Here is a 22599-nt window from a genome sequence, read left to right as displayed (position 1 = left end):
TATTTAAACGGGGACTTTATGTGAGTCATCTTGGGGTACAGAACGTGAAGAGAAGAAAAGCTGTAATAAAGAGATAAAAACCATTATTTAAACCCCCCCCCAAAAAAAAAACTAGAAAAATGATGAAAATAATGTATACTGATAGATAATAACGACACTAATATATGCTAATAGACGGGAGTAACAATACATTCAGTATATGGGCTTGTATTGACGGTAATATTAGGTTAGAAGTAACTTTTAATGATGTTTGGTGCATTAATAGTTTTGACTGCCGCGTCATCCCGATGTATGGAAACAGAGACAGAGTGAGACCTCTTCCTCTTTACTCTCGTCTGGGCTGCTGTGCAGACACGCGGGTTCCTCTCTTGCTCGGTGCTTTGATTGTTGTGTTTCGCTTTCGTCGCTGGAAAGTTGCTCACTCGGTGAATTTCTTAGATTCGGCTGTAACATTTGGAGAAGTATGGCAGACTCCCAGGAGGACAAGCTTTACCGTGCAGAATACGCTAAAAGTGGCCGCGCTTCTTGTAAGAAATGCAAGGAGAACATCGCTAAGGACTCGCTGAGGATGGCTATCATGGTGCAGGTAACGCCGTCTTGCTTAGTCTCCCATGAAGAGAACTGCTCAGCTAGCTAGCTTTACCACACTGGAGCTATCTTATCGGGACCAGTCCGCTTTACTCCTGCACATAAAACGTTTTCGCCCTCTAAACGCCTCATTGCACGGGGCGTTTATGCAGAATTAGCGAGGTTATCAGCGGATTCTGTGGCTTTAGGCCCTCGTTAGCCTTTAAATGGCAGACAGCGTCCATGAAGGCTTGAGCTGATGAGCCTTTCTTGGTGACGGTTCTTCATCCTGATAAGTTAAGATCCTACGATTAGCGAGGCGATATAAATTTGATGCCTCAAGGAGGTAACCAGTGAGTTTACCGGCACAAAAATCATCCTCTCAGATGTTCAAATCACATCTAAATCATTCATAGACTTTTGCTGGAAGACATTATTTTCACATCACCGCACTTAAGTGTTTTAGCTTCCCTGTCTCAAACGATAAATGTGCAGAAATTGACTTTGGAGGAAGATTGGTTGTTTGCAGGAAAATCGGATATTTTAAGGGGGCGGGGCTACATGTATGATTTGTGACATCACAAATAATCTGGATGTCAAACCTGGAGCTACAAACAGCATGCACAAATTCGATGTGATCACTTAAAGTCTCCAGACATTTCTTGCATGTATGTGTACACAGATTTGACTTGTGGCTCACTACATGTGAGTGGGATTCTTGAACTTCAAGGCAGTGAAATCTGCTACTGCCCCAAGGAGAATCGTCTGCACAGAACCAACCTGATTCATGGCCTTTGGAGCGGCTCCTCATTTTCAATCAGCTGACTGATCCACTCTGAGCCACTCTGTGGAATTACAGTCTCTTCTGTCATTTGCTGTGCATCGTTTAATACTGAAAACATCGAATGCATGCGCACGTTTCATTTAGACATATAAAATCAGTAGTTGACGCTGGGTTGGTTCAAGTTCTTGCTGTTGTTTTGTACCTCGTGATGCCAGTAAAGAACGCCATTTTGTCTCTAAATTACCAAAAAAAAATCCCTCTCTGTAACCTTTCGTCCTGCAGTCTCCCATGTTTGACGGGAAGGTCCCACACTGGCACCACTTTTCCTGCTTTTGGCTGCGAGCTTCAGCTCAGTCCACTGCTGACATCGCCGGCTATTCTGACCTCCGCTGGGAGGACCAGGAAAAGGTCAAAAAGGCCATTGAAAGCGGTGGAGCTACCGGAGGTCAGTGTGGTAAAATATTTGACCCGCGGGCCAAAATTGTTCTTCTCGAAGTTTTGATTTGACCCTCCAGTTTTGAGAAACAAAAATAAGAACGAACTTCGTTTGTGTTGCTCCTTTCGTACTAAAATTACAGCTCAAAGTGCTTCACAGCAGTGAGGGGAGAACATTAAAAACACCACCTGTTAAAAAAAACAAAAAAAAGACAGAATGCAGACTGTAAGGTGGAACTGAAAAAAGAGTAAAACGCATGAAAGAGATGCAGTTACTGAGAGAGTCTACAACAGTGCAGCAGAGAGCAGGGGCAAAGTTCAGTAAAGGGGAAGGTAAAGAAGATACTTTGAGCCCTTTATAAAAGCCACTACACCAATCTAGAATAATAATAATAAATTAGAAACACACATTTTTAATCAAAAGCTCTTGAATGGCTGAAGTTAAGGACTAATTTCTTACGTTACGACGCATTTGTGTTCTCCTCCTCATTGACTTGCCGTTCGCTCCATAGATGTCTGCAAAGCATCTCTACTCTGATATCTGGAGACGCTGACACTTTTATCGATTTGAATGGGAAAACTGTCTTCTTTCAGGAAAAGCGGACCAGAAAGGCGGGGCGAAAGGAGAAAAGACCCTGAACGACTTTGCGGTGGAATATGCCAAATCAAACCGCAGCACCTGCAAAGGCTGCGAGCAGAAAATAGAGAAGGTTTGTCGGCGCTTGTGTTTGCCCTGACGACGGCTGACAGTGTTGCACCGACCGAAGCGGGAGTTCCTGCTCAAGTTATGATGCAAACATGACGATGGGTGCACTAGTAAGCCTCTGGTCTCTCCTCCAGGATCAGATCCGGGTCTCTAAGAAAGCCGTGGACCCGGAGAAGCCTCAGCTGGGCCTGATCGACCGCTGGTACCACACGGCGTGTTTCGTGAGCCGCAGGGAGGAGCTGGCCTTCAAACCCGAGTACAGCGGCGCCCAGCTGAAGGGTTTCAACGGGCTTCGAGCGGAAGACAAGGAGGAGCTGAAGAAGAGGCTTCCTGCGGTCAAATCTGAGGGGTGAGATGAAGGAAAGATGTTTTGGGGATATTTTACATTCACTTCAGGACCGTCAAAGGGACAGAGGTGAAGTTGCTGTCTGAGATACGTGTAAAAGTACCTGATTCAACCTGTTTCCTTTTTATTCTTTGTCCCTTTCTGCCTCATTTTCAAAAACTCTTCACCGTTATCTTTTTGGTGTTTTTTTTTTAACAGCTTATGTTTTGCTCTTTTGCTCCTCCAGAAAGCGAAAATCTGATGAGGTGGATGGAGCATCCAAGAAAAAGAAGAAAGAGGAGGAGGAGGAGAAGAAAAAGTTGGAAGAGCAGTTGAAGGTAACTTGTTCAGCAGATCTGAGCGGACATCCATAAGATCGATCAAAGAGCGGTGCGCGGTTCTTATTGTTGCGGTTCTTATTGTTGCTCTTTGTGTGTGTGTGTGTGTGTGTGTGTGTGTGTGTGTGTGTGTGTGTGTCCCAGAACCAAAGCCAGCTGATCTGGGGAATTAAAGACAAACTGAGGAAGTATTGTTCTATCAATGATATGAAGGAGCTGCTGATTGCTAATGGTCAGGAAGTTCCCTCAGGAGAGTCGAATGTGAGCAACCTTTATCTTCTCTGCTGATAAGTGTCAACTTTTTTTTTTTTTTCCTGTCTTCTGCCGTCTGACATTCATGTCTGTTGTGTAACTGGCAGGTGGTGGACAGTGTCGCCGACGGCATGGCTTTCGGTGCTCTGGAGGCCTGTAAAGAGTGCAAGGGCCAGCTGGTGTTCAAGGGCGATGCTTATTACTGTACAGGGGACATCTCAGCCTGGACAAAATGTGTGTTCAAAACCACAACCCCCCCACGCAAAGACTGGGTCATCCCAAAAGTAGGTCCTCTTTGCCCAACGCCCTCGCAGTTTTTCTTGCGAGTGCCAAACACTTTGCTCATCCTGCTCTTGTATTTCAGGAATTCCACGAGGTCCCCGTCCTTAAGAAGTTCAAGTTTAAGCGACAGGACCGGGTGTACCCCAAGTCTGCTCCTGCTCCGTCCATGACGGCCGTCAAAACAGAACCCCTGGCGGGCGCATCCAGCGCCCCCGCCAAGCCCCTGGCGGAAGGAGGACCCTCGGGTGAGTGAAGAAGGAATTCCAATCCCGTAGAAACATACAAGTGTGTGTCGCAGGCTGCTGATTCAGGATCAGGCCAAACAAAAAAAGAAGTTCACTCACTCTGAGTGAAGCGCAATAACATCGGCTCAGTATCAGCAGATATTGATCTCTTTCTCCACATTTATATCAGAATCGGTCAGATGGCCGTCATTAGTCGCTGCTCAGCAAATCAAGATTTTTTTCTTCGTATTTGGTCACTGTTGTATAGTGAAGCAACAAGGTCCAATAGGATTTTCCCAACGCTTTAGCATGGAATTAAAAACAGCGCTCTTTTGAAAAATTCTACTTTTTTTATGTTTTGTTTTTTTAACATCAACAAAATGTGATACGTCAGCGTCTCTGATATCGGCGAAAAATCCGATTCTCGTGGCTCCAAGCCTGTGCTTTGTTTCATCCCTCTATGCATATTTAACTGCCATTACGGGGTTAAATAAAAGCCTATATCAAAACACCTTAGATGAACAGACTAAAATAATTGCATATACTTTTGTTTTAATGGCCCAGACAAACCTCTGACTGGTATGAAACTGGCGACGGTGGGCAAACTCTCCAAGAACAAGGAGGAGCTGAAGGCTGCCGTGGAGGAGCTGGGTGGGAAGATCACGGGCACAGCCAACAAGGCCTCGCTCTGCCTCAGCACCAAGAGTGAGTAGCCATCAACCACACCTGGTCAGTAGAGGCTGGAAACAAGCTTCCTTAAGAATGTGTCCCCCATCTACAGAGGAGGTGGAGAAGATGAGTAAGAAAATGGAGGAGGTGAGGGATGCCGGCGTGCGTGTGGTCTCTGAAGACTTCCTCACCGGCATCAAGTCGTCAGGCAAAGCCCTCCAAGAACTGGTCTCGCTGCACGCCATCTCACCCTGGGGAGCAGAGGTCAAAGTGGAGGCTCAGGCTCCCTCTGGGGCTTCCAAGTCTGGAGCAGTGGCCACCAAGAGCACAGGGAAAGTGAAGGAGGAGGAAGGTAAGGGTTGTAGTCAGTAGATACTCTGAGAACGAAGGGTGTCGTCGCTGAACTGCTTTTCTGGTCTCCCTCTGGCAGGTGGCAGCAAAGCCAAGAAGATGAAACTCACGGTTAAAGGAGGAGCAGCTGTGGATCCAGATTCAGGTAGTAAAAGACATTCAGTAATCTTGTTTATTTCATTGAAGCTGAAGTTGACGGTGTTGCTTCTCAGGTCTGGAGAACAGCGCTCACGTCCTGGAGCAGAATGGGAAGATGTACAGCGCCACGTTGGGTCTGGTGGACATCGTCCGAGGAACCAACTCCTACTATAAGCTGCAACTACTGGAGGACGACGTGCAGAAAAGGTCATTTTTCCAGGACGCGCTTCATACTCGCTAACTGCAGTTTCCCCTCACGTTTGCCACATCATCTTGACTTGTCTTCCACCTGCAGGTACTGGGTGTTCAGGTCCTGGGGCAGAGTGGGAACCACCATCGGGGGCAACAAGCTGGACAAGTTTCACGACAAGAACTCTGCCCTGGACAGCTTCCTGAGTGTGTACAAGGAGAAGACGGGCAATGAATGGGGCTGCTCCAACTTCACCAAATATCCCAACAAGTTCTACCCGCTGGAGATTGACTACGGACAGGTACACACTCACATACAAACACACACAACCTGGACGGAGACATTCTGCTGGTTGTGTCTGTGGGTGACTAACATGTGTCTTGTTCCCTGAGCAGGATGAAGAGGCAGTGAGGAAGCTGACGGCCACGGCCGGCGCCAAGTCTAAACTACCCAAACCTGTGCAGGGGCTGATCAAGATGATCTTTGACGTGGAGAGCATGAAGAAGGCCATGGTGGAGTTTGAGGCGAGGACCTTGTTTTTTTTGTTTTGTTTTGTTTTGTTTTGTTTTGTTTTACAACTGTCTGACCATCTTAACTTATCTTAGTGTCAAATCACAACAAAAGTGACTACAGATGGAGCGAGTTTTTCAGATTTGCGAGTGTTCACGCAGGCTCTGTGCACATTTTATCGATTTAGTTTGCAGCCATCTTTAAGACTTTTCCCTCCTCCCCTGTCGACAGATTGACCTCCAGAAGATGCCGCTTGGAAAGCTGAGTAAGAGACAAATTCAGAGTGCCTATGCTCTCCTCACGGAGGTGCAGCAGGTCGGTAAACTAACTCTTCACCTTCCTGTTATTGTCACATCGTCACTCTTGCAGTGATTTTCTGACCCTGCAGCAAATAACTTGCTTACTCCCGGATCATTTCTGCATGGCAACCCTCATGTTTTTATGAATAAGTGAGTGTTGTTTCTGTGGTATCAGGCTGTTTCCGATAGCGTTCCCGAGGCCCAGATCCTGGATCTCTCCAATCGCTTCTACACTCTAATACCTCACGACTTTGGCATGAAGAAACCTCCCCTGCTCAGCAACCTGGACTACATTCAAGTAAGGACCCAGATGCTGTGCGGCGTGCCTCAGTCTCGTCACAGCTTAATACTGTATTTGTGCTCACGTCCATCTCCAGGCCAAAGTTCAGATGTTGGACAACCTGTTGGACATTGAAGTGGCCTACAGCCTGCTGAGAGGAGGCGCTCAGGACAACGAGAACGACCCCATTGACATCAACTACGAGAAACTCAAAACCAAGATCGAGGTTTGGAGCAAAGCTGGTTGACTCTCGCATCATCCTGGTTAAGGTGCCCCAGTTTTCCCCTCAAGAGTCATCGTCAGCTTGAATGTTTATTTCACAGGTTGTTGACAAGACCAGCAAGGAGGCTGAGATCATTATGCAATATGTCAAGAACACTCACGCTGCCACTCACAACACTTACACACTGGAAGTGCAAGAAGTAAGCTATTAGCGTGGGAACAAAGTCACGCATTGCATCCCTGTATTGTCAGACATAAATCATCAATTACCGGACTTTTCCCCTCACCTCTTAGATCTTCAAAATTAATAGAGAGGGCGAGCGCCAACGGTACCGGCCCTTCGAGGAGCTCCACAACCGGCAGCTGCTGTGGCACGGCTCTCGCGCCACTAACTACGCTGGCATCTTGTCTCAGGGTCTTCGTATCGCCCCTCCAGAAGCCCCAGTGGTGAGTCGTAGTGTTCGATGAAAAGCAGCACATTTCTTCTCAATCATTGTATTCTACATTACATCGTTGTTGGTTTTTTTCCTCTGCGTGTCCAGACTGGCTACATGTTCGGCAAAGGTGTGTATTTCGCCGACATGGTGTCCAAGAGTGCAAACTACTGTCACACCTCCCAGTCGGACCCCGTTGGACTCATACTGCTTGCTGAAGTTGCCCTGGGCAACATGTACGTAACCGTCATGACTAGATAAATACAGTTAAACTGGTCTGCGGGTAATGATGATTATGTAAATCCAATGTTTTCAACTTTTTTCTTTTTTTTAAATGAAGGCATGAGTTGAAAAAGGCATCCCACATCACAAAACTCCCCAAGGGCAAACACAGTGTTAAAGGTGAGAGAAAGTGAAATGGTATTTGGTTTCAGCTCCTGTTAAAACACAAAAATGTAAATATAGTCATTGAAGAGGAGCTAGAAGGCGGGCAGGGAGCACACACCTCCGGCAAGGTGAACTCAGCCAAACCCAGGGTTAAGAATTTCAATTTTTCAGTTTGTGGAATTGATCTGACCAAAAACAACATGGCCTCCGATAGAGAATTCATCTCTGCCTGACAATTCATTCATGTCACTTTAAAGACGCGCCGTATTAACGGGCTTCATACCAAAAAAGAAAGAAAAATCCATATTGAAAGCTTTGTGTTCTGAGGAATACTGATAAGATAAAAAGCAGCAAGGGGTTACCTGTTAATATGGCAGTACTTTTAAGTTCCCTCCTGGTAGTTCCATCATCATGATCACTCGTCTCTTTGCAGGTCTGGGTAGAACCGCCCCCGATTCAAGCGCCGCCGTGACTTTAGATGGGGTGCAAGTGCCTCTGGGAAAAGGAGTCCATACTAACATCGATGACACAAGTCTACTGTACAACGAGTATCCTTTAACAATCACCTCCTGGTGCATGACGGTCACGATAATTCTGCCCCTGAGGTTTTCAACGTTGATTTCTTCTGAAGTAGTAATCTAAGAAACGTGTCAGAATGTAGTTGGAGAGCTCAATCTGGATATATTTTTTTAAGTTAAGCTTTTTTATATCAATGTCAGAATTTCAGAATAACTGAATTGGAACATTCACACACGGAGATGTGCGTTTTGTGCTCATCACGACTGATGTTTTCCAACCTGATGATGATGTTGATCACCCAGAGGCACCAGTGTTTCACACCTGGGCCGAAGTCCAGCAAGGCAGCTGTTGTTTGTTTTGTTTTTTTTAGGTTCAAACGGTTGATGCGTTTGTGGGTGTGTAAACAGATGTAGTTCTTCTGTAGATAATCTTTGGTCTCCAGTAGCATCCAGCAACAAGTACCTGAATTCTAGATTAACCAAGAAGAGGAAAACTGAACTAATTCAAGATGTCTGATGGTAAGTTCTTGGACTATCTGAACTATCTTTAAAAGGGTGTGTGTGTGTGTGTGTGTGTGTGTTTTATATGTAAATTGTCCATAATCAAATAAAAATGCATGAAACGATATGAGAGCTTTGCTTCATTTTATTTGTATCGATATTTCCTGTATAAAGTCAACGTTTTCCTTAACAGTCTCTCTCCTCCAGATACATTGTGTATGATGTAGCCCAGGTGAACATGAAGTATCTGCTGAAGATCAAGTTTAACTACCAGACGTCCCTGTGGTGAGAGGAGGGGCGAGGTGCTGTTGGGGGGGGGGGCATCCCAACCCTCTTCACTGAAAAACCTCTACTGCTCTTCCATTGCGTGGTTGTGCTTCGACTCCTACTCCCTTCTGATTTCCAAATGTAGTGTCCACAGTTTAGTTTTTACTAGTGGGAGAGCTTGAAAAGGACGGTTAGAGTCGAGCTCGTACCACACGGTGGAAGATCGGCTAAAGACCACTGTTGCATCCGTTTCCCTGGCTTCATTCTCTACAGCAGAAGACGTCTGGCGAAGGAATGCTGCTATCCCGGGCTCATTTACCGCGGTCATGACAAACCTAGTCACTCTACCGCTCTCATCAGGTTTACTAGTTGACAGCCCTCATTAGTACTGCATTAGGTACTCGCATCCCTACTTGTATGCCTCACAGGAGTACAAGGATACAGCGCTTCGTCATTGTAGAAAAGTTTGTATTTTTCTGTCTCACAAGTGGTACTTTTGGAAGTGAGATGAGTGTTACGGCTTCCCTCTTTAATAAACCTGTAGTAACGGAGCGACAGAACGACTGGAGAGTTGTGATTTGTAACTGATAACCCTGCTGACTTCCATAGAATACAGTTCGTTTTGCTAGGTTTCACCTGGCTTCTACATTTTAGAATTTTTGGTTCGCAAACACTGTAAACAGTTTGACATGTATATATTTGATTTTTTTTTTCTGTCAGTCTGTCATTGAGAAAATGATTTAAAAAAAAAAAAAGGAAAATGGTTAGTGTTTATGCTGAGTACTCTGTAAAAGGATCTACCGCGATGTAATATGTTGCATTTTTCATAGTTTTTTGTTTGTTCCTTGATTACTATAAACAAAATAAAACACCGAAGGTTTCATTCCAATAATTTTGTCATTAACCTGATTGTGTTCGAACATTTTGTGGACCGATATGTAAGGTACTTAATTCATAATTATTTTCCTTTAGCAACTTTGGAGATCAGAGTTTAGGACCTGGGAGTACTGCCATTAATCCCAGGTCATATTTTTGTATGCACAAATTAATATAATCCATAATTTGCGCACAGACATGGAAATTGTTACTAATGTCCACTAACTATTATTTGAAAGGGTTTCTGAGGATGATGGGGTGATGAGTAACTCCAAAAATGTAAACATATTTTATTACCAATAACGCATTTTACTCCCGTGGAGGATTTGAATTAAAAAATTGAAAACTGCATCAACAGTCAATGAATAGCTGCATGTATGAAACTGGAGGGAGACTGCAATGAACTCATTTATTTATGCAAAACGGGTTTACTAAATATTTAACGAACACTTAGATATACCTGTGTGAATTATTTTTTTTTATAAGTAACATGAATAAAACGCACACTCTCACACACTTGACAAATTAAATGATTTTATATCTCAAATCGCCCTCCAGACAAAGTCCCGACCCAGAATGCATTTTGACAAGGTCTTTGAAAAAGCGGCGCGGCCGATTCAAGATGGCGGAGATGGACCAGCTGTTAGACGAGAGTGAGTAACAACACAAAACCCTGGAGTTTTGCTTTGGAAACGCGTAGCGGTCCCGTGGGATTGAAAATCACATTTGATGATAGCCTAGCACCATTGTTCCATTTATTAGTGTGATACGTTTTGGACAGAATTTATACACTAATTTTTAGACGCAAAGAGATACCGGTCTGTCCAAGTCGGCTAACGCTTGTTAGCAGGAGCGGCTAACGACAGCTAGTACTGGAGTTGAGCAAGTTACTTTAGCCGGAGTGGGTAAACAAATAACGTTAGCTTAGCTACGAGCTAACGTCTGCTAGCGTTGGGTCATTTCATTAATAACAAAGGGGCTGTTAAATGCCGCTGTTACCAAAATATACCAACTAGCCACAAGGTATCTGTTTTGCTGCGAATAGTTGTGGTCTCCCGTGACATTTTTCATTTTATTTTATTGTTAGTCAGCGATGTTAAACGTTAAAAGGTATCGCATTGTGTATGAATTTGACAAGGGGGCTCTGAAGGGTTATAGGTACAATCTTAAACAGTCGTCGCAGTGATTAATTTTTAAATATATGTTTTCTCTGTGACACAATGTACCGTTAGCTTCTTTAGCACATTTCTACGGTCGGAGCTGTCTTACAGATGTTATAACGTTTACTACTCGTGCTTGACAGCTCACATTGGAGTTGTAGGCCTACTTGTCTGCGTTAGCTCTCCTGTAATAGTTAAAGGACACTGTTATAGACGTCATTAATGTAAAACAAGCGTTCTCTACTAGATGTACGTTTCCTAAAACAAAGACTTCAAATGTTTTTTTTTTTAATGATCTGGTATGTTTAAGCTTGTATAACTCTGTGAAGCATTTTAGTTCCTGCTAATGCTGATAATTTGACACAATTCATCGTCTCCCCCAGGCTCTTCAGCAGAGGCACTTGTCAGTCTAAAAGGTACGTGAGTGCCGCTGGAAAGACGAGGCAAATTCCTTGTATTTGCGAAATTATTCAGTTAGTTAGAATATGGATTTGTCTGCATGTTCCTTTACATAATAAAAGACTCTTGCTGCACATTTGAAGTAGTCAGGGAGGTCTTTTCATCTGCTATCAAAGGCTTACTTTATCTGTGTTACATTTAAAAATTCAAACATTTCATAATATGCAAATTGGTTGTATTTTTTATACTGGGGCCTACTATTTGCTGTTGGTACAGTGTTGTCATCCTCTATTTTCCTACAGAAGGTAGTTTGTCCAACACTCTGAATGAAAAGAACAGCTTACAGAGGGCTCACAACACCAGGGGACGACAGTCCTCCCTCACGATGGACACGGTGAGAGGCCAGATAATCGTGCAGCGATGGTTTTAAAGTGATAGAGAACATTATTGAATATTTGACATTCACAAACAGTTCAATGCTCAATCCAATTTTTAATTTCCTCCTTTTTTCTCTTTTTTTTTCATTCAACAAATAAAATGGTAATATTTAGTTGATGTGGCTGCTTCATCGGATCTATCTTTCTAGAGAAAGGGCAGAGAAGAGTACTGGTAGTAGCACAACAGTGACTGTATATGCTGGTAAAACACTATAAGGACAGCTTCATCACATTGCTCATTTCAGATCTTTCTGAGTGTTTCACTTTTTTTCTTTTCTTTTCTTTTCTTTTTTTTCCCATCATTTGCCCACCGAAACTGAAACTGTGACCCCAAAATTGCATTACAAACTTTGATGTTGGTTTAGGAAACATAGTCTGTTACTCTGCGATGAAGTGCTTGGTGAATCAAGTAACAGCAGAAAATGTACAGAAAATACTACACATGGATCAGGAACCAAGCATTATCGGCGCCAGTCTGAATCTTTATTTCGTATTTTTCCTCGCAGCCCACACGGAGCTCAAAGCGAAGTCGTTTATTTCGGGAGGAGGATGAGCAGCCACCACAGCGTCTCCCCTCCAGATCTCCTCGGAGAAGCCAGAGGGTCACCACCACACCACAGGTAAAAACTACACACCGTGAATATGTTCCACTGTGAAAATGTGTCAACCCACCTGTGTGTTAAATGCATAATAAAATGGGATGTTTATGTAAACAGCACCTGTGAGCTAATAGTTTGTACAACACATTACATTTCTCATATATTTCATTTATTTACAGTTTGTGCTGTCTTTGCAATGCTACTGTAATTTTCTAAATTAAGTACAATTTAGTCCACAATTGGAATATTTATCTTATAACTGTATAAACAGTATCTTAATAGAATCTTTTCAAAGCAATGGAGTAATTTTGTCATCCTTTAAGTTTTGTTTTTGCTTTCTTACAATTGCTGTATCCACTGAAATTGTTTTTTGTTTTGTTTTGGTTGTTGTTGCTAACGTCTAGTGGCAGACATTGGATTAATCATTTTTGCACACTCCGAAATATCTCTTAAATGTCTGAAAGGACTTGCATCATATTTTTGTCTACATGATGGGTTGCTTCATTTGAGAAATGCATGATCTTCAATATTCACTTCCTGTGGAAGCCATATTGGCTCGTCCAAATTTGTTCACATCTTTCATGCCTTGAAAGAGTTAATGTGATGTGACATTTATTTGTTCCATGGGAGAGCAGAGAGGCTGGGTTGTGTAATGGTGTTAGGATGGGCAGACTACGTTTGATGGCTCACAATACAATCCTTATTGTAGCAATGTAGGAACAAATTAATTTTTTTTTTTACAGCTCCTTGTTGTCTCTTCCGTTGTTGTTGTATTAATGCTTATTAACATGTTCACCTCATGACTGGAGGGTAGGGTTAGTGAAATGGTTGGAGACTGTGTCAGTCGCAGTGTTTTTATTCTGTCACTGCTCCAAATTTTCAAAAGCCATCTTGATGAGGGAAGGCGTGCCGAGCTTAGGTTTGCTGTGGCCCTGTGATTTTGGGTCCCCTCATGGAGCATGATCCTCCCGAGGATGCTTGTATGTGAGTGGACATTGATGTGTCTGGGGAGCTAATGCTAATCAACAATTTGCTTGTCACAGACAAGTATGTTGTCATAGTGATTGTCAGGGAGGAAAAGGAGACAGAGAGCAGATCTACAATGAAGATCTTACCCATTTCAAATTAAATTCTGGCTTAAGTGAGAATCACAATTTTCTGTCTTTCTTCCGTCTCCTTTTTTACCATGTAAATGTTTACTTCGCTAATATACCCGTTTTTGTTGTTGTTGGAATATTTGAATCTGGAGTGACTGCTATTTTTCAATGTTTTTCTTGCAGAAGTTTTCAAATGTGGTGACACCTGATAAGAAGTCATCACAGAAAATAGGACTGAGATTAAGAAACCTCTTAAAACTCCCTAAAGCTCACAAATGGTGCATCTATGAATGGTTCTATTCCAATATTGACAGGTAAATATATCACTTTCACTATCACAGTTCATTTTTAATGTGCACAAATAAGGTACAAGGAACTATTGTTTTGAATTATTAGTAATTTTTTTTTATTATAAATGCTACATGTGTAGTCCCTTGACTGAATCATCCGGTGTACACGTTTTTGGGATTAAAATATTTTAAAACGGTTAAATCTGTCATCTGTTAGCGGTCTCCCATATTTCCGACAATCCCTTGAGATTAGTGTGCACCAGACAAGGCTTAAGGGTTCAACTCACCATCAGGCTGAATGCAGATACATAACACATCACCATGGAATTTCTCATGTTTGTCCTGAATTGTTCACTGATAATTAAAGAGAAGCCCATTTACGTGTGGGTTTCAAATTGGACTAATGGTGTCCCGGGGAATATAAACAATGTTCAAGCTGTTATGATGATCTGTAATTACTCCGAGTGTGGTCCTACATTTGACCACTTGTTATCTATTCATCTCAAAAGAGTTTTCCTTCTCCTCTCTCTTCCAGACCTCTCTTTGAGGGAGACAATGAATTCTGCCTGTGTTTAAAGGAGTCTTTCCCCAACTTGAAAACCAGAAAGTTGACCAGAGTTGAGTGGGGAACAATCAGGAGACTGATGGGGAAACCCAGACGGTACGCTGTCATCTTTACGCACACTTCTACACAATACTAATTGTTTTCCCTCATGTTTTAGATACGTTTTGTGGTATTTGAAACCATCTTGTTTTCAAAGCACTGTTCCTCCCATAAGTGGAATGTAGAAATAAAGGCTAATTTTAGCATTTACTCTCCCTCTCAACCAGATGTTCATCAGCATTCTTTGCCGAAGAACGGACAGCACTGAGGGAGAAGAGGCAGAAAATGCGCCTGCTGCAGCAAAGAAAACTCTCTGATGTGTCCAACTGTAAAGACCTTCCTGATGAAATCCCCCTTCCTCTCATCATAGGAACCAAAGTCACTGGTAAGATGGTCAGCAACTGTTTATCTGTGATTCTGCTAGTGACAGTTGTTTGTGGAAGCCTGTCAAGTCCAAATCTTTCCCACTACTGCAAAAAGATGTATGTAGAGAAATGTCAGTAACCGTGGGCTGGATGAGGGTGAAAGTTCAGTGGTCCTTCCTCCACAGGTGGAATCCCACTCATGTCTGTTCTTTTCCCCTCTAAGACCCTCATTAAGCTAATAATTTTTATTTACTTAAAGTAAAACATCCTATAAACAGTTGGCTAAATTGCCACGACATTTCCTACAGACATCCATTGTTCTCAGAAACTGCCATCATGTCCCTGGGCTCAGTGGTTCCTGGAGTGAGTACAGGCTCCGCTCATTTAGTCTTGTCTGAATATCTTCTATGTGCGTCTCTCGCCAGCTCGACTCCGAGGCGTACATGATGGCTTGTTCACAGGGCAGATCGATGCAGTTGACACAAGTGCTGCCACCTATCGTGTCACCTTTGACCGCAGCGGCCTGGGAACACACACTGTGCCTGACTATGAAGTCCTGGTAAGACTTGAACAATACTTGTCCATCTCATTCAAATGGAAACTGCTTCAAGGTCAGCGATCTTGAGGATTCTAATTTTTCAGTTTTGATTTTTTTTTTTTTCCACATTTGATCTGCTCTATGATAATGCAGTGCAGCTAAAAGTTACAGAACAAAGCCTTTATTAAAAACCCTACGTATCTGTAGGATTTCACGACACAGCGTTAAACCTTTGTTATTGTTAATTCCAGAGCAATGAGCCCAATGAGACCATGCCCATTTCAGCCTTTGCCCAGAAGCACCGAACAACACGCTACATGCAGAACCTGATGACTCCTCCTCGAGGGCCCTACCCGTCCACCACCACTCCTGTCCTCATGGTACTTTTTCATTGCTAGCATACAAGCCTCACCTCCTACGTACATTCCTGATTAGATGGCATCTCATCTGTTCATGGTAGCTGTGTTTTACTGCCTCGACAAAACTGTTCTAACAAAGGTTAATCTCTTCCTCTGGACTGAGTATGAAGACTAATGTTGCCTTTGTCTGTTTTTAAATGACAGGACAATGACCCTCTTATTAACCAGTCACCATGGAGAAGCAAACTGCCCGGTGCTGATGGCGATACTCTGGGGGGATTTCCTGTCAAGTTCCTGGTCCAAGTGGTAAATAAATCTTCTCTAATGAAGTACAAAAAGTTGACATTCTGACACCTAACAACGTTCTGTTATTCTTTCCAGACGAGGCTGTCCAAGATCCTCATGATCAAAAAAGAGCATATCAAGCACTTAAAGGAAATGAACACAGAGGCGGAGAAACTGGTAAAGTCACTGCAACGCTCCCTCAGTATTTACACCAGGCACACCAAGCTTGACGTGTCCATGTGTGTTTCAGAAATCCTATTCCATGCCCATTGATCTGGACTTCCAGAAACGCTACGCTACCACAGTGCTGGAGCTGGAGCAGCTCAATAAAGATCTCAATAAAGTTCTTCATGAAGTTCAGCAGTTCTGTTGTGAGGTAAATCCAACGTCAGGCACACCAATGACTGACCCCTGATGCTGAAGAGAAACGTGGAAACAAGTCATTATCAACATAGAAATTCTAATACTGAATAAAAATTGTGTTTTAAATATGCATCTTGTTATGAGACGGTAAGTTAAAACTGAGATTTCTTTTCCAAAGTGTTTATGCAAAGATCAGCACAAGCCTTTACTTCCCTTCTTTTACCCTGATCAATCACTGTGAAAAGAGTCCAAAATGAAACTCCACATTTCTTTTTCTGAATGATTGTTTTGCGTGTTAGCGATGATGTCCGCATCGCTCCTCTTGTCCAGACTCCCTTCTGTTAAATAAGCGTCTTTCCGCGCTTCCTCTATAAGTTCTGAATCACTGGCATGTGTCTGTCCAGCTGGCTCCAGATCAGGGCATGGTTCCAACAGACCAGCCCACAGAGCTGAGGCGGCAGTGTGAAGAAGAAGCCCAGCAGATGGTGCAGCAGAGCAACTGCGTGAAGGAAGGACAGCAGAGTGTGACCAACCCCAGCCTCACACACCTCATCTCCCGCCTCACTGCGCTGCTGCTACAGATCAAGGTAAACGCGTAGGTTAGATTCAGAGGGACCTGATCACGGGTAGACAGGTCATAGTACGTCGGGTCAAGCTTTGCATGCATCTTTGTCTGACAGAATTTTAAATAAGACATCAAACATGACATGAAATAAGCTTTTGAGTGTGGACATCATGTGTGGACTTCAATTTGACAGGGTCACATTAATGTTACATCAAGAAATATTCCTTCTTTGTGGACTTGTTAGTACATTAGATTCACAATGACTTGGTGACAGTTGGATTTGTAAGAGCAGTCTGTTGTGGAGGGATGAAGCAGCTGTATTAATAGATCTCTGTGGCCTTTTTAACGATTCCAGCTGTTGTGTAATAATGATAACAATACTGCCGTTAGTGGGGTCCGTATGTTTCCAGTTTGAGTGTTGAGGTGGTCCTTGTGTGCGCGCACACCAGGTCTTATCAGAGCCTCGGACAGTTTTCTCTCCTGTTAGACACTGTAAGATTATTTTGTTTCTTCTCTTGGTTTGTCTCAGTGTCTGGCAGATGGAGGAGACCTGAATTCATTCGAGTTCAAATCTCTAACAGACTCCCTTAATGACATCAAAGCATCCATCGATCCCTCAAACCTCAGGTAAGTGGTCTCTTCTGTAGGAACACTTACACCAACGCATTGTGGTCCTTCATTGTGTGGCTGTCTTAATAACAAGCTGTAATGCAAGATTTATTTCCTGTTATGATGCATCATCACTCATATTTATACTCTCCATTTGCAGCTGCTTTGAGAACAACGTGGAGATCCACGTGGCACACATCCAGAGTGGCCTTAGTCAGCTGGGCAACCTGCATGCGTTTGCTGCCAACAACACCAACGCAGTCTGAGCACCTGCATTGTCCTCACCACACACAGGTGCACGCACACACACTCTGGTGTGGTATCGTTAAAATCCTCTGTGGAGATGGTGCTCCCCCCCGAACTGTTTACCCCCCCGGGATGTTGTGGACCACCAGTATACAGTGATGTTTCCATTAAATGGCTCAGCGTTCTTTGCAGGTTCTGGAAGCTCCGTTCTGATGGGAAGGAAGATGATTTTACCCTCCTGTTTTATTGTGTGAACATGTTTGTGCACCCAAATGAACACTGCAAGTCTCTTTGCTATTATAGCCACAAATCCACCTCTACAACCTCTCAGTGGTTATTTATTGGTTTCATGTGCCAAACATTGATTCTCACAGTTTTTATAGTCCATATTTATTTATTTTTTGAGTAGGTGTGTATGGTTATGAAACAATATTTTGGTATCTCTAAAAGTTGGCCCTGTTGTGTGTTCTGTTCTGTTTCTCCACTAATGGCAAGCACAGTGGAGGCTAAAGAATGTTTTATAAAATTGTTTATTGTAGATAATTGTACAATATCTCTGATTATTAGGACTATCGTCAACATTTCTACTGTGTATTCAGAAATGGCTTTTGTAATTTTGTGTGCACTGAAAAGAGATTTGGTATTTTTATAAAGGAGAACTCTGGGGTTTTAATGCCTTTTACTCTCTTAAGATGATCTTAGCATTTCCACATTTGGCTCGGCTGTTGCTGCAAAGTCTGCATCATTAAAAAAACAAGTTGTTTTTTTTCATAGAGAATCTCCTTTTTCAGTTTTGTAAAGTTGTATATGAGAGTGCCTCAGGGCAATTGTATATAAATGTTTCCGTCTTTTTATGTTAAACAATATTGCAAAGCGGCATTGGTCTTCTACTTTGTAGTGTTTTATTTAGAAATACGGTTCAGATAAAACCGACCAAGAGTTTATTACTATTTTACAATAAATAAAAAATATTTTATGCTAACGAACATGGCGATCTCTTTATATCAGCTCTTATAACACATCACATAAAACCACCAAAACCAGCCATGACCTCATTCTCCCACTCGGAGTCTGAATCAGAGAAGTCCTCAGGGCTATGGATCGGGACCCCTGCGGCTCTGACTTTTGGATACTGGATTTGGTTCCTGCTATCCTTGGGGGACGACCTGCTGAAGTTACTCTGCGGTGGGATGGGAGGGATCACAACCTTCATCTCTGGTCCGATGGTTTTGTTAGGTGGGAAATTGTCATATTCCACCAGAACCTTTGGAGCCTGGGCAGCAGTCACGCCGGTCTGGACATTGGCCTGATGCTCATTCTCTTTGGGATAGAGGTGCACGTTGCTGCATGGGACGTTGACGCTCAGCTCGCAGTGCTGCAGCTGCTCGGGCTTCCCTCTGGCTCCCTCCTTGTCATAGATGCAGGAGACTGATAAGTGTTCATAGGTGCTGGGTTTTGATGGCAGACTGGTCCTGTGCGCGTCCTCGGTCTTCTGGTGCATTGTGGGTCTGTAACCATCCTCCAATCCAAAACCTCCTATCCTATGGGCCTCGGCACTGTGGTTGTTGTCATAAACTGATGAGGAAAACACACCTCAGTCAGTCCCAAATTTAACTGTGAAAACTTCAATTATGTGTAAAAATACATGAAATAATAATCGATCCTGTGGGGGAAACAAAACGTGCCAGATTGGCGCAAATGTGGCCCTATCAGTCACCTTTCTCTGGACCCATCCTGCTCTGCAGTTGGCTGAAGGATGCGGGTGGGTTGGGTACCTTCATGGACACTGAGGAGCCCACCTGGCGACGAGACTTAGCTCTTCTGTTCTGAAACCACACCTGAAATAAGTGAACAAAAAATTGAGGATATCTTAGCACATTAGGTTGCATTTAAATGGTCAAAGATTCTTAAAAAAAAGAAGGGAAATGGGCCAAAATTAGGCCTTTGCTTGAAAACTATTCAAAATATCTCTTGGATGTAAAAGAAGACATTACCTGAATCCTCGACTCGGGCAGACCGGTCAGCGCCTCCAGCCTCTCTCGTAAGTAGATGTCAGGATATTTGGTGTCTGAGTAAACTTTCTCCAGCACCTCGATCTGCTGCTGGGTGAAGTTGGTCCTCTTCCTCCTGTGGGTCAGTATGGCCACGCATTTATCCACCCTCGGCGCAGAGCTGGCAGAGCTGAAGTAGTTGGTGGCATCCGAGGCTCTGAAATCTGAAACGAACGCAGGACTTTTAAGCGACGGACGCCTTGGAGAACCGAGCTTGTGCGTAAAATACGCATGAGTAAATTACGCACAAATCCGGGCAAAGTTACGTTTTGTAATTAAAAGGAAACAACAGTTTTTGAATCCCAGCACCGACCTGAGTTCACCATGCTGCTCATCTGCAGATTCCCTTCGTGATACATCTGGAAGTGGCTAAGTTCGCCCACCGGCAGATTTCCATGAACTGCAGACATGCTCCTCGTCGTCTTATTTCCAGAGACAGAGTGAGTTTGCGTCCTGAGCGCTTGCAGTAGTTAAATCCCCCCGCGATCAAAGGTGGTGCTGTCCGGATGTGTGAATGGGGCAGCCATCAGTGCCGACTGGCACTGCAGAGGTCCTGCAGCAGCTTCAGACGTCTGCAGGCCTCCGGAGGTGTGAAGGCGTCACACCTCGGACAGAGGCCGCGGGTCTTTAAAAAAAAAAAAGGAGTTTAATGGAATCTGCGTGCTCAATACACATCGGCAGAGAAAACATTTATCCGCTTTGGAGTGAATGAAGCTATAATGGAGCTGTAGATATCAAAGAGAGACCGTCGGAAACTGCCATTTCCTCAACTGAGAGGTCAGAGGCGGCTGCAGCCTGATGCTTGACAACAACGTTCGCATTTTATATTCCATTGGAAGTTTTCCTACAAACTCTATTACTGTACCAGCAGCTTACAAGTACAGGAACACATGCAAAATGCGTTTGATAGCGATTCTTTCTATGGATAGTATTGGTTTTTAGTCGACAAAATATTTCTTTACAGATAAAGAAATACATATATGAAGAAATCACATTTACTGAGTTTCTGTTATATATATCCTATATTCAAATTAATTGTCTTATTTTTCACAAATTGCCAATTCACCTATTTTGAATACAAAAATATTTTATAATGTAAATGCTTTTTGAGGGGTATATGTATGCATATATGCAGGAATGCATTTATCATTCATGTCTGTATACTGTAAATACAGCACTTAAAGGAATACATCGGCTGAATAATTTCAGTTTCCTCGAATTGCTGACACAAAATTTCTTTTGCAAGACTGAAAACTACAGCACCTGCAAACCTTAGCGATCTTCAAACGTTGCTGCATCTCTTCTTCTTAATGTTTTTTTTTTAACTCCCAACATTTGACAAATGTCTTCTGATATCAGTTCTCATACTTCCTGTCCTTTTTCTTGAACAACAAAGTTAAGCTCAATACACAAACCTCAGTTCAAAAGTACCCAGGAGTGGGCTCTTATTATTGAATTGGTCACCTTTGTTTAATTCGGTGGTGGTGGTGTGTGTGTGTGTGTGTGTGTGTAGGGGGGGGGGGGTCATGTCAACAGGGTAGCTCATACCACACTGGCAAACTTGTTTGTTCATCCATATTTGGAAAAGTTTTGTTGGAATGATATTTCTGCCGAGTGTCTGCACAGACATATGCAAAAAAAACTAGTTTCTTTTTTTGTATGCTGCTTGTGTTTTGGTTAGCATGATCAGTCTAATATAATAGAGAATTATATATATTACTAGGATTTGATTTTGCAGTTATATCTGTCGGTGTAGCATCTATGAGTCATTCAGCCGATGACAGGAGTGTGAACAGGACCAACACATGAAACCACTCCTCAGATCACAACAAACTATCACTGGAACTTTAAAACCTTTTCGTTGCTGTTGTTTTTCTTCCTGGGTTCGAGGTCAGACATCTTGACCCAGACTGACCTTCCTCGGGTAACCTGGATTACCTCTCTAAAACATGAGCTCCTCTGCTTAAATGTGTAGTAAACAGGAGATTTGAAACAATGCTGACCACGTACAGACCGCACTACTTTTGATAAACTTTTTTCCAAATGATCTTGACGCACTTGTTAGTTTTATTCTCTGTGCTTGTTTTTTTTGTGTGTGTGTCCATCCCTTATTTTGGTGCTTTTGCCTGTGTGAAATTTTTTGTATATTACACCGTAATCCTGTTATGTCTATAGTAAATGTGGAGTTGATCCGCGTGGGAGAATTACTTGGTAGCCATTGTGTCATTTCACATCTACAGCAGCGACACTTATTGATCTCTGTACCTCAACACACGCAGCATTGTTCAGGCACGACGTGTGTGTTGGTAGAGTCCTTCACAGCTCACACGGGCTGCTTTGTCTGATGATCCTAATTGGGTATTGCACACACACACACACACACACACACACACACACACACACACACACACACACACACACACGCACATACACACACACACACACATTACATATGCTAAAATTAGGCTGTCGGAGTTCCTGATCTTTGGTAACGGGCAGTGACAAGATAAGATTTATTCAGTGATTTTCAAATTAATAGTCTTTTCCAGCTTGCCTCAAACTTTCAGTCATAAGTAACAATTTAGCAGAAATGAATGCATGTCTTATGATAGACAGTTTTACTAAGGTTACATTCAGGCAGTTCTAAGTTGATTAATGCAGATATTGCAGCCGCCGAGCTACGCTGTAAAACATCAAACGAAAAAAAACAAAACAAAACACTTAGAGTATTTCTACGAGCCGTCTCCAGTGAGAAGCTGTAGACACAAACATGAACACATTGACACCTTTGACCTCCAGTTTGACCCAACCACTATACATTTAACAGACAGACAAGTAAATCATCCTCGCTAGTTGACAGGGATATGTTAACATTCCAGCGTTGTGTATTTGATTAAATGGAATGTGTCACAGCAATCTATTATGATATACGCATGCGCGTGAAGCAGCAGAGATATCAGAGTAAAGTGGTGTTCAAGTGTGACGATTGCTGGTATCATATACACACAGACAGAAGAATGATCCTGCAAATGACTGCTCATTCTCAGCAGCCGTTCTTCCATCTCTTTTCATCATAA

General features: G+C 43.0%; 3 protein-coding genes across 5 annotated transcripts; 2 read left to right on the top strand and 1 right to left on the bottom strand.

Moving 5' to 3' along the window:
• The first annotated feature begins 343 nt into the window (after nucleotides 1-343).
• Nucleotides 344-9575, top strand: parp1 (poly (ADP-ribose) polymerase 1). The gene is made up of 23 exons (XM_086189016.1): nucleotides 344-586; nucleotides 1634-1796; nucleotides 2381-2496; nucleotides 2627-2841; nucleotides 3065-3155; nucleotides 3300-3416; nucleotides 3515-3691; nucleotides 3772-3934; nucleotides 4478-4618; nucleotides 4695-4934; nucleotides 5013-5078; nucleotides 5146-5278; nucleotides 5367-5562; nucleotides 5657-5785; nucleotides 6003-6086; nucleotides 6246-6368; nucleotides 6448-6576; nucleotides 6674-6772; nucleotides 6867-7019; nucleotides 7115-7242; nucleotides 7347-7408; nucleotides 7827-7941; nucleotides 8620-9575. The coding sequence occupies exons 1-23, from the start codon at nucleotides 464-466 to the stop codon at nucleotides 8699-8701; spliced, it is 3045 nt and encodes a 1014-aa protein (XP_086045142.1). The 5' UTR covers nucleotides 344-463; the 3' UTR covers nucleotides 8702-9575.
• Nucleotides 9576-10120: 545 nt separating this feature from the next.
• Nucleotides 10121-18130, top strand: lin9 (lin-9 DREAM MuvB core complex component). Of its 2 annotated transcripts, none has more exons than XM_086189087.1 (15): nucleotides 10121-10208; nucleotides 11099-11131; nucleotides 11417-11508; nucleotides 12058-12171; nucleotides 13431-13561; nucleotides 14073-14198; nucleotides 14369-14526; nucleotides 14932-15065; nucleotides 15296-15424; nucleotides 15608-15709; nucleotides 15785-15865; nucleotides 15939-16064; nucleotides 16456-16638; nucleotides 17146-17243; nucleotides 17386-18130. In XM_086189087.1, exons 1-15 carry the CDS (start codon nucleotides 10178-10180, stop codon nucleotides 17489-17491), a joined length of 1644 nt encoding a protein of 547 aa, XP_086045213.1. In that variant the 5' UTR covers nucleotides 10121-10177; the 3' UTR covers nucleotides 17492-18130. The 2 variants fall into 2 exon arrangements, with proteins under 2 accessions (XP_086045213.1, XP_086045214.1); XM_086189088.1 differs by lacking the exon at nucleotides 10121-10208 and adding an exon at nucleotides 10316-10578.
• A 362-nt stretch (nucleotides 18131-18492) lies between these two features.
• mixl1 (Mix paired-like homeobox) lies at nucleotides 18493-20043 on the bottom strand. 2 transcript variants are annotated; one of them, XM_086189956.1, is made up of 4 exons: nucleotides 19836-20043; nucleotides 19466-19686; nucleotides 19189-19309; nucleotides 18493-19064 (listed from the first exon to the last, which is right to left on the bottom strand). In XM_086189956.1, exons 1-4 carry the CDS (start codon nucleotides 19930-19932, stop codon nucleotides 18493-18495), a joined length of 1011 nt encoding a protein of 336 aa, XP_086046082.1. In that variant the 5' UTR covers nucleotides 19933-20043. The 2 variants fall into 2 exon arrangements, with proteins under 2 accessions (XP_086046082.1, XP_086046083.1); XM_086189957.1 differs by having other exon boundaries at nucleotides 18493-19046.
• Between the last annotated feature and the right edge of the window lie 2556 nt (nucleotides 20044-22599).

Source organism: Aulostomus chinensis, chromosome 20 (genome assembly GCF_037954235.1).
Source record: "Aulostomus chinensis isolate RoL2024-O1b breed Wild chromosome 20, RoL_Achi_v1.0, whole genome shotgun sequence".
Lineage (NCBI taxonomy): Eukaryota > Metazoa > Chordata > Actinopteri > Syngnathiformes > Aulostomidae > Aulostomus > Aulostomus chinensis.
The sequence above is the reverse complement of the archived record's forward strand: the minus strand, read 5'-3'. Positions and strand labels throughout refer to the sequence as shown.

Coding starts and splice junctions, on each gene's coding strand:
- parp1 (XM_086189016.1), top strand. CDS start 464: ATGGCAGACTCCCAGGAGGACAAGCTTTACCGTGCAGAATACGCTAAA. Junction 3,156..3,299: donor AGTTGGAAGAGCAGTTGAAG/GTAACTTGTTCA, acceptor TGTGTGTCCCAG/AACCAAAGCCAGCTGATCTG. Junction 7,243..7,346: donor GAAGTTGCCCTGGGCAACAT/GTACGTAACCGT, acceptor TTTTAAATGAAG/GCATGAGTTGAAAAAGGCAT.
- lin9 (XM_086189087.1), top strand. CDS start 10,178: ATGGCGGAGATGGACCAGCTGTTAGACGAGA. Junction 12,172..13,430: donor GGGTCACCACCACACCACAG/GTAAAAACTACA, acceptor TTTTTCTTGCAG/AAGTTTTCAAATGTGGTGAC. Junction 14,199..14,368: donor CTGATGGGGAAACCCAGACG/GTACGCTGTCAT, acceptor CCTCTCAACCAG/ATGTTCATCAGCATTCTTTG.
- mixl1 (XM_086189956.1), bottom strand. CDS start 19,932: ATGTCTGCAGTTCATGGAAATCTGCCGGTGGGCGAACTTAGCCACTTC. Junction 19,687..19,835: donor GAGCAGCATGGTGAACTCAG/GTCGGTGCTGGG, acceptor CGTTCGTTTCAG/ATTTCAGAGCCTCGGATGCC. Junction 19,310..19,465: donor TGCCCGAGTCGAGGATTCAG/GTAATGTCTTCT, acceptor CACTTATTTCAG/GTGTGGTTTCAGAACAGAAG.